General features: G+C 27.8%; 1 protein-coding gene across 2 annotated transcripts; it reads right to left on the bottom strand.

The window, feature by feature from the left end:
• Positions 1-10,134: 10,134 nt before the first annotated feature.
• LOC107003127 (leucine-rich repeat-containing protein ODA7) lies at positions 10,135-16,252 on the bottom strand. Of its 2 annotated transcripts, XR_001454612.2 has the most exons (11): positions 16,093-16,252; positions 15,935-16,006; positions 15,020-15,112; positions 13,534-13,615; positions 13,377-13,433; positions 12,236-12,300; positions 12,035-12,130; positions 11,841-11,927; positions 11,625-11,705; positions 10,614-11,544; positions 10,135-10,547 (listed from the first exon to the last, which is right to left on the bottom strand). XR_001454612.2 is itself a non-coding variant. In XM_015201392.2 (10 exons), the coding sequence occupies exons 1-10, from the start codon at positions 16,189-16,191 to the stop codon at positions 10,723-10,725; spliced, it is 1,554 nt and encodes a 517-aa protein (XP_015056878.1). In that variant the 5' UTR covers positions 16,192-16,252; the 3' UTR covers positions 10,135-10,722. The 2 variants fall into 2 exon arrangements, 1 of the variants encoding a protein (XP_015056878.1); XM_015201392.2 differs by having other exon boundaries at positions 10,135-11,544.
• Positions 16,253-16,501: the final 249 nt, after the last annotated feature.

The following is a 16,501-nucleotide window of genomic DNA, read 5'->3' as shown; positions in this document are numbered from 1 at the left end:
TTTGTTTTTCAAAATTAAAGTTAGTAAAAATATCAAACTTAACTCACGTAAAAAACGACGAAGTTAGGATTTTTAACAAGGGATTTAAAATCTGAAGAACTAAATCACTAACTAATCGAATGAGCTTCAATATGATCTACTATATATACATAAAAGATAATGTTAATCATGTATAACTAATAATATTTTCCGTCAAATAAAATTTAAATAAACCCTTAATTCTATTCTAGCTTCGTTCTTGCACGTAAACAATAATAGAGTTTTTCTAATTTAAGCAATAATAATATATCAAAGAATAGTTAAAAAATTTATAAGGGAATGAAAAAACAACAACAAGAAAGCTCTTATAATTTAGTGTATACAATAGTCTTAATTACTTTGATTTTATATATATATATATATATATATAGATCCATTAATTTTGATATATCTTTATAATAGTGACATAAAAATGACTAGTCAAAAGTGGCTAACTCATATTGTGTTACACATAAATTTTCCTTTTTTTTTTCAAAATAAGTGTAAAATGATTTAGATATTTGCATATGGAAATCATTCATGTTTTAATTTTATCCAAGGGCCAATATATTTGAAAAAATAATTAGTTATATAGCTTCTATAAAATCTAAATTCCTTGTAAAAATCTTGTAACAAAAAAAATTGATTATGTTAATCATTAAAAGTAACACAAATTTTAAAAACATAATATATAAAAATATTCTTTAATTTAACATCAGCACGCATATATAACTTTCAACTTTTTGTGTGAAGAATTAGACATTTTAAATCTTGTCATATTTTTTTTTAGAGTCAAACTATAAGAATTTTGACTGACATTTTGTGATGTATTTTTTTTCATCATATTGATATGCAATAAATTGTAATTTACAATATTTCTCGTATTGAATATCTAAATGTTTTGTTTATAACATCGAATTAATATAACCTAATAAGTCAAATTGACTTTCGAAAATCGCAATATCACAAATAAAAATGAACGAAGGTTGTATAAATTAATTTAACAAATAAACACACGTGTCAATGCGGATATGTCTAAACAACTCAATATGTATATCTTTTAGCAGCTTTAATCATTTACTTATATAAAAAAAGTTGGTATTTTCTAAATGTTTGATAAATTATTAAATTTGTCCCTAAACTTAATTAGAATTGTGAAAACACTATTTGATCATTTAATTGTTCTTTCACCGACCCTTAAATTAACAATTAAAGTTTATTAAATATTGACAATATAAAAAAAAATATGTATTTTAATATAATTTTAAAGGACTAGAATTGTTCAGACTATACCTATAAAGATATTTAAAACATAATTTTAAAAATATAAGTGATCAATTTATTATTTTCTCTTGTTTGATAAAAGAATTTTTCAAAAAGTATTATTTGAAAATACAATAATCACTTTTTGTAACCCCACTCTATCCCTTTTTTCATAAATGAGAAAAATCAAATTGTTGTGTGTAGGTCCCAAAAAGAAGAACAAGTTGAATATAGGATAGGATTTAATAACTAAAAGGATTTCAAAAAAAAAAAATCTTTTTTTTTTTGGAAATATTTCTAAGTTTTTCTTTGATTTTTAGAAAAAATTTTACTACATTTATCGAAAATATAAATAACATTTACACAATCAGATTATATAATCAAACATTATTTGAAACTTACAAATAATTATCCGTAATAAAATTAAATTAAATGTTTTATCTAATATTACTTCATTAAAATTTAACTCATTATAAAAAAAGATAACGTCTTGTATTTATCATTATATTATAATAATTCCTAGATATCTAGTGGACAATATAATATAGAAATTGCATTAATATATCACTTTTTAACATTGACTTTGAAAAAAAGTATCATTAAATTTCAATTCTTACCTGTGAAATTTTATGATAATGAAACTTTTACTATAGAAATTGCGTTCATGAACCGTTTTTTAGTATTGACTAAAAAAATAAATAAAAAATAGTCCCTATAATAAATTTAATGACAATCCAAATAATATCTATTAAATAATTTGTGATTAAAAAATATTGATCGTAAATTAATTTTCAATCATATCTTGTAAAAATAAATATTATTTTATAATTTTAAATTTCATAAGTAAAATTTTAGGATAATAAGTATTTTCCAACTACATATACTAAAATAGTCATTTATAAAATTTACCCTAATTTATTTTATTTTTAACCCTAATTTATTTTATTTTTAAAAAAATGAGTGAGTCAAATAGAACTTGCTATGGGCTATGGTTGTCTTTATCAAATTAATCAGATGTGCAAATTGGAAAATTAGTATATATGAAGTCAAATATGGGGGCAACTAATTATTGATTTTTTTAATGTGATATTCGTATTATATTGAAATTTGATTATTTAAAATTTACGACATACAGGTCTTCATTTATGAGGAAGTGCTTCTCAACATGAATTTTTTCATATTTTGAACGAATTCGAATCCTCAGATTAAGAGAGTTATAATTTTATCTCTTGCATCATATTCTTTGATGGTATATCAATCACTTCTTTAAATGATTTCACCATAATTTTTATTTTTAGAAATTAAATTTATACCTAACGTAATATAATTTTTAAAGACCTTATCTTTTAAATTTTAATTATGCAATTGAAAATGATACACATAATTAGGAGGGTCAGCAATCTTGTCACAAATTTCGACATGTTTATTTCAGAATTTTATACTTTTTCTGTCTTAATTAATTGACATTAATAAGATAATTAACTTCCTTTTTAAATAAATTTTTATATTGTGAAATAAAATGTAAATATTTTGAAATTAGGTAAAAACTAATAATTTTATAATTCATAATAATTAATAATTTTAAAAAAGCAAATAAAAATTATTGGCAAAGAAAGATATATATAGATATTCAAAATATTTGAACTTTATGAATTTTAAATTTGTATTTAACTATCTCAAATAATAGCAATTAAGTTTTAAATTTATTTTTATCGTATCAAAGGATGTCATAAATTAATCTACAAGTAGATAATTTAGAAATATTCTGTTCTAGAACAAACATCAATATAATAATTAGAAAATATGAAGATTTTCATTTTATTTTAGGTTAATATAAGATAATGTTATGCAAATTAAATAGACCATAGAATAAAATTAAATTATAAAGAAATAAATTGTGCCGGAAACTCTATCTGTAATTACTATGTTAATTTTAATCACAAAAACTAATTAGCTGTAATTAAGTGTATAATTTGTCATTAAATGAGTGTATCTTATCCATTAACCTAAGTGTTTGTCTCCATTTTATTTTATTTTTAAAAATAAATTCTTGGCCGACCCTTCACCAGGAAATTAATATTATTTAATCTTTTTATGTACACTTTATTTTGTAGATTGTAATTAAATAACAACTTTATAAGATAATGTTTTAAATAGAATTTGGAAATTTAGAATCTTGTACTAGAAAAGATTCATAGATACATAGATACATTCTAATTTTGGATTTATTTATATAAAAAAACAAAATATTTAATGCAATTCGATAAGTAAAGTCTAAAAAAGAAATATATGCATATTTTATTTTTGAGCTCACTTTATTAAACTATTAGATTAGACTCGAGCTTTCAATAAAAGAGAGATAGTTTGTCTGCATCGACATATTTTCGTTCTAATTGAGTTATTCAGACGATTATTCTCTTGATAATTAGATTTTACATGTTTATTGCTTGAGCTACGTAGCATCAAGTCGAGAAACTAATATCATAACAACTTTAATTTTTTGTCTTATGACGCCTGTGATTTTCTCTTCCTTTTTTGACACGAGATTTTCTTAAGATGTCATATGTGTTTTCTTCTACCCTAATTAACCTTCACCCAGGTGGCCTCGTCTAATTGTGACATGTTATATTCATATTGAAATTCGATTTGCATTCAAGTTGAAATGTCTCTTATTAAAGTCAATTTAATATATAAATTAAGTGCTCAAATATAAAATCATTTAATTTTCATTAAGGATAAAAAAATATATATTTTACCGATATTTTTATGATTCAATTTAAATTTCTGTCCCCGTATGGATAAATGAATGGTTTGTTCAGATTAGTTTTTGGGTTTAATTTGTACATGTAAATTGTAAATTTTGTATATAGCATTATATGTAGTATTATTATCAAATATCAAGTTATGACATTAGAGTTTCAATTTCATTTTGTAGCATTTAATATCTCACTCTATAGTATTTTATTAGTAATTATATTATTAATTATAATTTATTAAAAAGAGTTGTTATTAAAAATTAAGTGGATAAAGTGATAATGAGTAATCAATTTTAATGATTAAGAATTCTGACAACAAAAATTATGTGACTTTTTTCAGTGATAATTACTGCATTTATTCAATGTTGCACGCCTGAAATTTGAAGAGTTTAACTTTTTATTGAGTTAAATTAAAGGTATATAAATGATTAGCATTACAATTACTCTTCATTCCAAAATTTCTCTATTATTTTCCAATTTCTTTCAACATATAATTCATTTTTTCCCAAAAAATTCAAGATATTTTCATAGCTGCATATTTCACTTCTGATGGATAACTTTGTGTCAATTTTAATTAAACATGACGGAAAAGTCGTCTTCCTCATCGACCAATCTTTTACTTTTTCTTGGATTTTCACTACCTATCTTCGACATTGTCTATAAAATTAATGGGGAAGGGATATGAGATTTTAGTTTGTGTTTTAGGATGAACTGATATGAGAGATTTCGGGGAAGATGCGGATTTGAGAAAGATGACAAAGTGGCTGCGTTTTTTGTTTGAAGTGATGTTTGAGGCGCGATTTTTGGGGAATATGAAATATTTTCACGCGTGGGGAGAGGTTGAGTGTATTGGGGGAAGATAAAAGAGTATTGGTTGATATGGGGGTGGGTAGTTATTGGTAACCATATAATATGAAATTAATTAAAATTAAATCCCTAATTTTTAGATTTTATGTTTTAAAAGGTAACTATATAATATGAAGTTTAATTAATATTTAATAAATAATAATTTATTATTTATATTAAAAATATTAAAAGGTAATTGATTAATATTTTTATTATTTATATTAAAAACTTTAAAAGGTAATTGATTAATCAGTAATAATTTAAAAGATTTTGTTGATAAAAGGTAAGTGAATAAATGAAACTAATTATTTAAATATAATAATTATTAGTTAAATAATAAAATAATTTTTTTATTAATATATTATTAGTTAATATGCTATAACTTGATAATAATATGCTATAAATAATTTATTTTTAAATATATTTTTTAATTATATTATTAATTGATGTGCTATAAGATGATAATAATATGCTATAAGTAGTTTATTTTTTAAAAATATAATTATAACTTGATATTTATCCTCTTAAATGTGTGTGGGATGTTAATTTTACTTTTTTATTATTTATAAGATTTAAATTTGAGACATTTAATTAAAAATAACGAAACTTTATTTATTTATTGAGAGTGGTACATTAACACGTATCCACTTTGAAAGATTGGTATAAAATGATGATTTTGATTGGGAGACAATTCTTGTCAATGAGTATATTCAAGCATTAAATGAAAATTATTTATAATTAATGCCACCTAACTATAATTTGGCAAAAGTTATACTTTGGTCTAAAACAGAGGTGGCTCGATAATGTTAAAAAAAAGATATGTGTCTTTGGTCCCTAAATTTAAGGGACCTTATTTTTTATAATAATATGTTATAAGGAGTATTTTGTTAATAAATATTGAATATTATTATTTGTAGACAAAGTAAACATTTCATGAAAATGAAGGAATTATTATAAGAAATTTGATATATTTGGAGTACTATATCGCATGAAAAATAATTTAAAGTAACAATGGTTATATTATCAATTGAAAACTAGAAAAAATTAATTATGTAAAAGTTGTTAACAATTCAAGTTTAAGGCCCTATTTAATTTTTGCTTTAGACCTCTAATATGCTTGAGCCGCTCCTGGTCCAAAACATGGTTAGTACTCTTTTGGCCTATTTGGAGGGTAAAAAAATGTTCTTCTTTATCATGAAAAATGATAGAAATTTCACATTTAAGTTCTCTTATTATCACTATCCCTTATTAGTTTTATAAATTTCTAAAATTTCTCATTTTTACACATTAAATTAATGTATCTCGCGCATCGGATTAGTGTATCGTATATAAAATGTACATCAGATTAGTGTATCATGTATAAAATGTATTATATCTTACTTAACGATTAATATATCTCGCGCATCTAATTAATGTATTAGCGCTTATATTATTGTATCAATTTGAGAAATTTTGTAATTATAAATTTATAAGAACTAAATGGTAATTTTACCTTAAAAACAATGAATTTTAGTTATTGATAAGTAAAGTCAATTAGTTAATTAATTAGTAGTATTACCTAACAAGTGGCTACGTATAGGTGGAAAAGGTCAATTAGTTAATTAATTAGTACTGTCCAACAATAGTGGTTATTATTGAGTTGACATAGACGAATTATTTAGAAATTCTTTTTTTGTGTGTGTTTTTTCTATCCAACAATAGTGATTATTTATTGATTTGACATAAGCGAAAAATTTAAATTTTTTTTTTGTGTGTATCCTTAAACATAAATACTTAAATAAATTAATCACTTTGAGATCATTTAATATGTGATTAGAATTATACCATCATTAATAATGCAAGTGTTAATTATGCGGACATTAGTTCTTCGAATATTCGTTATTCGATCTTTGATCTACCCCTGATAATACACTAATAGTCATTTAATAACTTGTTGTAATTATATAGTTATTAGTAATACAGAATTTAGTTACATAACTATTAGTTATATGAGAATACGTTATGTAAGTAATTGTATCAATATTTCATCTTATCCGCGCATAATAATTTAAACATGTACTAGTAGTTATGGCCATAAGTTATGGGGTTTCAAAATTATAGACGAAACAATTTATTTTTAAACTATCGAACACTGTATAAATTATACATAAAGTGATACACAAATTAATTGCTTCTTTACTAGTTATCAAACATCCCCTTAAAAGTAATCACATCTTTTAATTATACACTAAACTTTGCGAACCGCAAAGTAACAACATGCATTGAAAATATGAGTTGATTCATAATGAATATTAAATTGAAGTTCTCTTAAAAAAGACCGACACTTGTAATTTATGTTATATATACATATATAAATAAAAGGTAAGACATATTTAATATGATTAATTTATCTATATAATTAATATTATGACCTATGCAAAGTTTTTTTTTCTAAATATGAGTCGTAAGTGTAAAAAATTCATTTATATATTCAAATGATTTTTACTAAGCAGACTATAATTTAAATATCTAAATAAAATTTACTAATAAATACATTTATCAACCAATTCAATGTTAATATTAGAATTAAAGAAACATAGTTTATGCATGCAAGGCTCATGAATACATATCATGTACTATTTTCATTTTATTTTTTATTACTAAATGTTTTTTCCTAAATATATAATACCAATATACCAGAAGTCCAATTTTTTTTATATATAAGAAAGTATCTTTAAATTTTTCATTAGTCTAATCTTAAGACTAATGAAAATTAATGACGAACATCGAATGAGAAATTTTTATAAAAAAATCATACTCTAAAGTTTAAGACGTACTTTTTCCATTCTTTCTATTTATTATGTTTCGCTTCTCAAAATTAAACTGTTTAAATTGGAAATGATTTGATTTTTAAATATATCAAATTTTAAATTTAAAATAAAAAATAGGAAGAGCACCAATAAACAACTTGGAGGTTATACATTAAATTTTAGACGAAATCGTGTGGACAAATTTTCACCACAAATTAGGAAAACAATAATAAAAACGTGGCACAATTAAAAATTAGCATTTAATTCTTATATTATTATTTTTTATCTTTGATATTTAAGTTGCACTCTAATTAATTTTGGATTCATATATTATAGAGTTTATTTTTAAAAAAAAATTGTTTTCTATGTATAATAAAAGAAAATTAAGAAATATTCTCAAATTTTGAATCTAAGATTATCAGTATTCTTTTAAAAATTGTTATTTTAAGTTAAGATGGAATATAATAATAAATATCTTTTAATAATCTTTTGAAATTCAAGTTAAATGGCGTTCTATATCGAATTATTTTACTTTGTAGGGAGACAGATCTTACTGATATCTTTATTTGAAGAAAAGAAAAATATTGAGGATAAAAATAAATATGATTCTTATCGAGTAAGGTGTACCTAATTTCAGTTGATATTTTGATACAAATATGTACTTAAACTTGTCTATATAGATACACGTGCCTTACATATCATAGTACAATAAAATGTCATATATATATGATATATCATAGGACGTGATTTCTACGTATACGTACTTGTTCGATTCTATATAAATTTAAGCATATACATATATACACTAGTTATTAATTTATATATTTTTCTATGCATGATCATATTGTCGACAAGTAAAAAATTATAAACTAAACTTATTACTATTCCACTTGATTAAATTTCTTAATTTTCTTGGTAGTTGTTCATATTTTATAAATGTTTGATAAATTATTAAATTTGTCCCTAAACTTAATTAGAATTGTGAAAACACTATTTGATCATGTTAATTGTTCTTTCACCGACCCTTAAATTAACAATTAAAGTTAATTAAATATTGACAATATAAAAAAAGAATATGTATTTTAATATAATTTTAAAGGACTAAAACTGTTCAGACTATACCTATAAAGATATTTAAAACATAATTCCAAAAATATAAGTGATCAATTGCACTCTAATTAATTTTGGATTCATATATTTTAGAGCTCATTTTAAAAAAATATGTTTTCTATGTATGATAAAAGAAAATTAAGAAATATTTTCAAATTTCGAATCTAAGATTGTCGGTATTCTTTTAAAAATTGTTATTTTAAGTTAAGATGAAATATAATCATAAATATCTTTTAATAATCTTTTGAAATTCAAGTTAAATGGTGTTCTATCTCAAATTATTTTACTTTGTTGGGAGACAGATCTTACTGATATCTTTATTTACAGAAAAGAAAAATATTGACGAAAAAAATAAATATATACTTAAACTTGTCTATATAGATACACGTGCCTTACATATCATAGAATGTCACATATATATGATACCTTATAGGACGTAATTTCTACGTATACGTACTTATTCAGTTCTACATAAATTTAAGCATATACATATATACGTTAGTAATTAATTTATAAATTTTTCTATGCGATCATATTGTCGATAAGTAAATAAATTATAAACTAAACTTATTACTATTGCACTTGATTAAATTTCTTAGTTTTCTTGGTAGTTGTTCATAATTTGTCAAATTAAAAAAACTAAAATTGCCACTAATCCTAAAAAAGGAAAAACAAAAATAAATTTAAAAAACGTGGGAGCTTAAATGATTGACACGTGTCATGATGGGAGTAAATTTCAATGTAATTAATTTCTCAAAATCATACTCCATAATTGAAAATTGTTAGCAAGTCCCAAAAATTAGAGTTCCAAAATAACTGTAAATGGTTAGATCATAAGACACGTGGCAACATCTTCAAATTATTGTTATAATAAATTTTATCTCAAAAGACACGTGGCAACAACTCGAAATCGATATCATATTTTTAGAAATTTTTGGGCGACCTTCCAAACTTTCAGCCACGAGTGTACGTGTTTGAAAGTAACTATGAAATTTTGGAGAGCGATCAACTATAACTGTTTGCACTGGAGGAGTCGAGCCAAAATCGCTTTCGACAATGGCTTGCCATGACACACTGTTTGTGTAATAAGTTGTCTACTATTTTATAATTCCAATTCAATATCAATATTGTAGTATTTTTCCCAATAACGTCTCCTTCAAGGCGCCTAAAAGTTAACGAAATTGATTAACTACAGTAACCATACAACCCCTCCTTTCTTTACCAAAAAAAGATTCCTGAAGTAACGATAAAATTGTCTTGACCTATAGGAGTATCGGTCATGAGTTCAAGTTTTGGAAGCACAATCACTAATTTTTGCGTTAGGATAGACTGGCTACATCGACAAATGCTAGTGCAAAAAAGAAAAAATGCAACTACAAGAGAATTCTCAGCCAGTTTACAGAAATGGTGTTTTCAGCAATAACTAAACTGGGAAAAAAAAGTGGTAAATGCATAACAAGTTTCTTCCCATAATCATGAAGTCTATGCTTGTCTCAACAACCTATCTTTATCAGCCCAAAGAAAATTGAAGCAGACAATTTGTTAGTGTTCCATTGGAAACACGAATCGTTAATTATCTAAAGACGACATGTTCATAAAAACAAGACTCAAATTAGGCTCGTTTACCATGCTCGATCCAGGGAACGTTCCCACCATAAACTCCTGGTAAAAGCAAGTTGGATGTCGTTGACAACGAGCAAGAAAGAACATCCTTTACTACTCGATGATCTTGGTTTTCAAGATCGAACAATGTCCCTTATCATCCCTGGCAGTCACGGTCTATCAGGGGAGTGAAACCAATTTGTTCATGTAAACCTTGTAAACATCTTACCTGAAGATAAATCAAACCAAATGAGAGGCCAAGGCTCAAATGACAGTTGCCAACTTCGTAGTCTTCAGCTTGATGCTACTTAATTTTCTTAGCAGGATGCAACTATTTTCTAGTCATCCCATGTTGATGCACCACCCAATCCAATTTCATCGCTTGCTGATGAAAATTGAACAGCAGCAGCACCAGTTACAATATTCTTCTTCTGCTTTTTCTTTTTCGGAAATGTAGCCAAACCTGCAGCTGCATCAACATTTTGTTGGTGTGTGTTGTGATTACTGACCTTCCGGTTGCCTGTCAATGGGTCTGATAAGTCGGAGATAAAAAGATCCGAGAAAGGAGTTTCTCCATCATCAATGGCACTTGCTTTATTTTGTTTAGCCTTCTTACTAGACTTTTTAGCTGGTTCCTTATCCTCAACATTTGAAGCTTTCTCCTTCAATGTTTCGCTCTTCTTCTGTTTTTTGTGCTTTCGCTCCTCTCCTGTGTCAAGCTCAATGGGTGGAACCCCCGTGTCAAAATTGGTTGTTTTTACTGCTTGTACCAATTCCTTCCTCTTACGGCCAGAAGCTTTATCAAATTCATTAATCTTTTCGTTTTTGAGCTTTGATTCCTTCTGTTCATCAGGATATGTGAGCAGAGTTTCTGCAATATCAGCAACACTCTTGCCATTCTTCGAAAACTTGTTAGACTTCTTCACTTTGTCTTTCTCCAGGAAATTACTCTCTTCATGGTGATCATCTAGCCCTTCCTCCATTGGTCCATTTCTCTTTTTCTTTTTAAGCTTCCTTTCTTCCTTGCTATCGCGAACCCTGGCAATATCAAGATCACCACTTTCATTTTCATCATCGCCTCTGCCACCCTCTTCCTTTTTCATGGCCTTTTCAATAGGTTTAGCATTGAGAATCTGCAAACTCGGTACTTGTTTTTTGATCTGGCAAAAACGTAGTCTCAAATTAGATAGCACGTGATATTACATCTTGAGAACCAGAGATAAACGAAGTAACCGCTTACCTTTTTAGCCAAATCTTCCTTTTCAGCAATGGGGTTTCCTTGCAGGTTTAAGTTTTTCAAGTTAACTAATGAAGACAGCACCTACCATAAAGCCATGCAGCCACATATTTGGCAAGGAAAAGTTTAAAGTAAGATATAACTGTCAAAATAAGGAGATAGGATTATAGCAAACAAAGAAGCGTAAGAAGGGATAATGAAGTTTACAAAAATGGCTACCTTCAGGTCTGACCACTTAATGATCACATTGTTTCCGATGTCTAAGTTTTGTAGTTTTACATTAAAAGCCAACTCACTAGGAAGTGTCTGTAAAACAATGGAGAGGAAGTCAAATTAGAAAAATAAACAATTAGTGATGATTCAGGAAGCATCTGCAAATCCAGCATAACGAATAATTAGCTGTAGGAACTTGCCTTAATATCATTATGAGCAAGTCGTAGCTCCTTTAACTCGGTGCAGGATTTAAGTGAAGAGTCAACACCTTGTAGTTGGCAATTAGAGAGAGATAACTAGAAGACCAGTGCATATATGGTGTTAGGACACGGTAAACAGTAAACACCTTAATGCATCATCATGCAGTAGAAGATAAACAGGAAATACAAAGTTTCGCTTACTTTTGTGATTGAGTTGATTTTGGCTAGACTCTGGCCAATTCCAGATATTGGATTTCTAGATAGAACTGCAATAGATACCAAAGGCATAAAGACACTTTCAATATAACTGATTATTTGGCAAAATGAAATACAATTAAATTAATTTAATTTTGACATTGAAATTCAGAAAGGCCAACAACCACACAAAGCTAATCCCTATTCAACTAGATTCAATATGTGGTGGTGGCACAAAAAGTCATCTAGTATCATCCAACATCAGTCTTTTACAGTCTAATTAGCACTAGCAGTTTGCCTGATAACCACATAGGGTGAGAAACTGCAACTGCAACAAGTAGCAAATTAGATTTTAGAAAAGCTAATGGCGGCTAAGAACAGTCTCTTGATCCTTCTAAAGTCTTCTCAAGCATGAATTTTCAGTATTCAGTATAAAAATCATAAAAGAGATGGTCGAATTAACAACAAACTGATACTGGTCAAGAAAAGAGAAATGACATTAGTTAGGTTATACAAGAGTAGGAGAGGTGTCCTAAATTCTAATATATCTTGATAGTCCAAATCATGAAAACAGTAAAAAGTTTATTATATGGAAAAGAAAAGAAAACACTAAAGATTGTCATTCAAAGAATAACACTATTCAAGATGTAACCAACTACCAAAATCTTACTATCTTATTGATTCCAAACCCTGTTCCCTAAACAGATGATGATTGGGAGGCCAACCTAATTCATCTAATTCGTTTAATTAACATGTATCTATATGGCTGAAAGCTGTCTCAGTTTTAACTTTAAAACCAAATGCTGAGGCATTTAAAATAATAGCAATCAAGGTATATGACTTTTGAGATTTTTCATGATGTATTGCCGTTCTCTTGAGTCCAATATCATTGCAAGTTTAACCTCCAGAAACCCAAAAGTGTCCCCACAATCAGTCACAGTAACAGATTTTTCGGATTTATACTGCCAATTGTATAATTTATTTCCTAATAAGAGAGCATTCTTAATTTTAAGAACTGTGAATCTGTGGATCTGTTATGTTGTCTGTGCACAGTTAGCAGAATAACAAACTGAACATTACACCACGCTCAATCCCACACTAATCATTGGTTATGAAAATATAAATTTAGAAAGATAGGAACTCATACCCAATGTATTCAACTCTTTCATTTTATCAAGCTTGCAAATCGAAACAATGTCATTGTCTACCACAGAAAGAAAAAAGTACGTCAGTATAAAAACCAATTATCCAGCAAAAACTAATCTCTGATGGAGAAACACAGTGGTACATATACAAAAGCTCACCATTCAAAATCAGTGCTCGCAAGTTCACAAGACCACTGACCTCATCCATTGATTTGAGCTTGTTTTTTCCGGCATTCAGTACCTGGTAAACAAGGAAGCGTGTATTAAATACCAAAAAACTTTTTAACTCTTTTAGATCATAACATCAAAGACCAATCAGTTCAGAATACATCAACAGATGCGATAAGAAGTTCTAAATATGAAACAAAAACGAAAAAATGTTGTGACATAATTGCAACGGGGTTAGCTTTTCTGATAAGGTAGTGCAGCGAGCTTAAGGAAAGGTCTTGAAGGGAAAGGAGAGGTTCATTAGTATTTTGGCTGTAAAGTCGGTAGCCGAAAGTGTGGACGTCACAATACTGAAGGATATGTCGGGACCAACTATTTAAATTATTTAAGAGGGATTAAGCAGATAATTATGGGGGTAGATTAAAATTTTAAGAGGCCCATAAAGGACAGCGAGTGGGATGAAGCTGAGGAGTGCTTACAGATAACAGAATTAACCAATGTCTAATAGATAAATTGGGGTGACAAAAAGATACGGTGTGTTGAGAGAAAAATCACTCAATTGAAACTTTGTTAGATGGAGTTACCAAAGGTTGGGAGAAGAGGGAGGTGTAAGAGAATATATTAAAATTGTGCAGTATGAAATTTAATCGTAACTGCAGAAAGTTTGAGGAAGCTGTGAATCATAGTGAATTTTTCATGTAGCATCACATCAATGATATGGAACTTGGCGTTTTTATCTTTTTTATTGTTTAATATGTGTTAGGAAAGACAGTGAATCTATCATAGGTGAGCTTGAAGAATAACACATCTATGCCTCTTTTGGCTTATTTGGAAACTGAAATGCGGAAAATATGAGGTTATTCCATAATAGTTGAAATAATGTAAAGGAGTATGTAAAATCGTGTTTGCTCATTTACTTTAAAAACGAAGAAGCAAAGATTGAACATACAAGTCCTAGGTAGTACGTCCCAAAAATATAGATGGATATCAGCACTCTTGACTAAAATTTTCATCTCCTGCTCAGGCATAGAAAAATTATAGTTACTCATTCTGATATGTGAAATTATTGTTGTCCATGCCCCCCAATCTTCACTTCGATATGTTCCACTATCAACCAATCAATTTCCAAATGCCAAGAAGAAGCTAAAACCGAGAAAAAGTCTTTGCGACAAGTATAAATGTGGAAAAGGATATTCTAAGCAAAATAGACAGAAAAGATGCTACTCTAATCCTCTCAACACAGAAAAAATCAAAACAAAAGAGAACTGATGAAAATAAATGGTGTATAAAAAATGTATGCAGAAGTTCGAAAAATGGAACTAAGACACTTCAGAATTGGCACACTCAAACAAAAATGATGGCAAGCTAGAAATTCCAATTTGAAGAAGTGCTCAAAAGAAGAAAATCAGTTAACAATGCATGTTCATAAACAAAATAATAAAAAGATAGATAGACATGAACCAAATATACAACTCACAGTCAGTTTGACAAGTCCTTCAATCCCTTTCAAGCTCTGAAGTTTGTTTTGCAGAACAGAGAGCCACTTCAAATTCACACATAACTTCAACCCCTAAAATCCAAAATAAAAATCAGATCTTTGGCTGAAACATTCAGTAGTCCAATCTAAGTAGGCATTTGGACATAAAAACATGATATTTGAAAAGAAAAAAAGAAGTACTATTGAAGTTGTGATTAGATATGCATTTAACTTGAACAACAACAACATATCCAATATAGTCCCGCAAGGTGGTGTGAGTGTAAGCATACCTTACCCCTACGCTCGCGGAGGTAAAGAGATACATTTAAATCGAACAACAACAACAAAACCAATATAGTCCCACAAGGTGGTGTGAGTGTACACAAACCTTACCCCTACCCTCACGTAGGTAAAGAGATACATTTAACTTAAACAACAACAACAATGTACCCAATATTCTCATACAAGGTGATGTGAGTGTACACAAACCTTACTCCTACCTCAGAGATAAAGAGATCCATTTAAGTTGAACAACAACAACGACATACTCAATATAGTCCCACGAGGTGATGCAAGTATACACAAACCGTAACCCCCTACCCTCATCTAGGTAAAGAGATGCATTTCATTTGAACAACAACATCCCCAATATATCCCCACAAGGTGATGTGAGTGTACACAGACCCCTACACTCGCCGAGGTAAGGAGATGCATTTACCTTGAATAAATGTAGAAATTGGGAATACAATCTTCACCAACAAAGGTGAAAGTTCAAACTTGAAACCAATCTTCACAAAAAAATTCAAAAGAAAAAGTCTAATTCTATAACTAAAAGCTGTTTTGAGGGGGGATTCATATACAAACAAGGCACTAAACAACCCAAAATAAAGAAAGAATCTTTAATGATTTTTTTACCTCTAAGGAAGTTAAATTGTTAAACCCAAGATCAAGCTTCTGCAAATTTTCAAATTCACTCAAACAGGATACCTGCACATAAAGATGAAATCTTGAAAATGCAATATGAAACAATACAAAAATTGAAACTTTTTTTTGATAGAAACTAGAAATTTTACATCAGAAAGAGCTTTGTGAGTTAGGGTAAGTGATGTAATTGAGCTGGGGTCAGTAGTGCTGTTGTCTTTCAACACTTGCTTTGAGCTCAACACAGCCATGGTGAGTTTACTTGGATTAGGGTTTTAGGCTTAAACCTTGGCCTTATATCCAATTTATATGTATTAACTTGCAAATATTTAAGGTAAGTAAAAAAAATTATTTAAAAATATTTATATGTAATCTAACAATACAGATATGTTCATCTCGAGAGGTGAGGTTGGGACGTGGTGCCGTTGGGTTGATCAATGAATAGTTGTATACGATACAATATACAATAATATTAATTACATATTGTATTGTTAAATTTTATCGTTATGATAGAAAAAATTATTTAGTATAACAATTAATTCAATATAATCATGTCATTCG

The sequence above is a fragment of the Solanum pennellii genome, chromosome 11 (assembly GCF_001406875.1).
Source record: "Solanum pennellii chromosome 11, SPENNV200".
Classification (NCBI taxonomy): domain Eukaryota; kingdom Viridiplantae; phylum Streptophyta; class Magnoliopsida; order Solanales; family Solanaceae; genus Solanum; species Solanum pennellii.
The sequence above is the reverse complement of the archived record's forward strand: the minus strand, read 5'-3'. Positions and strand labels throughout refer to the sequence as shown.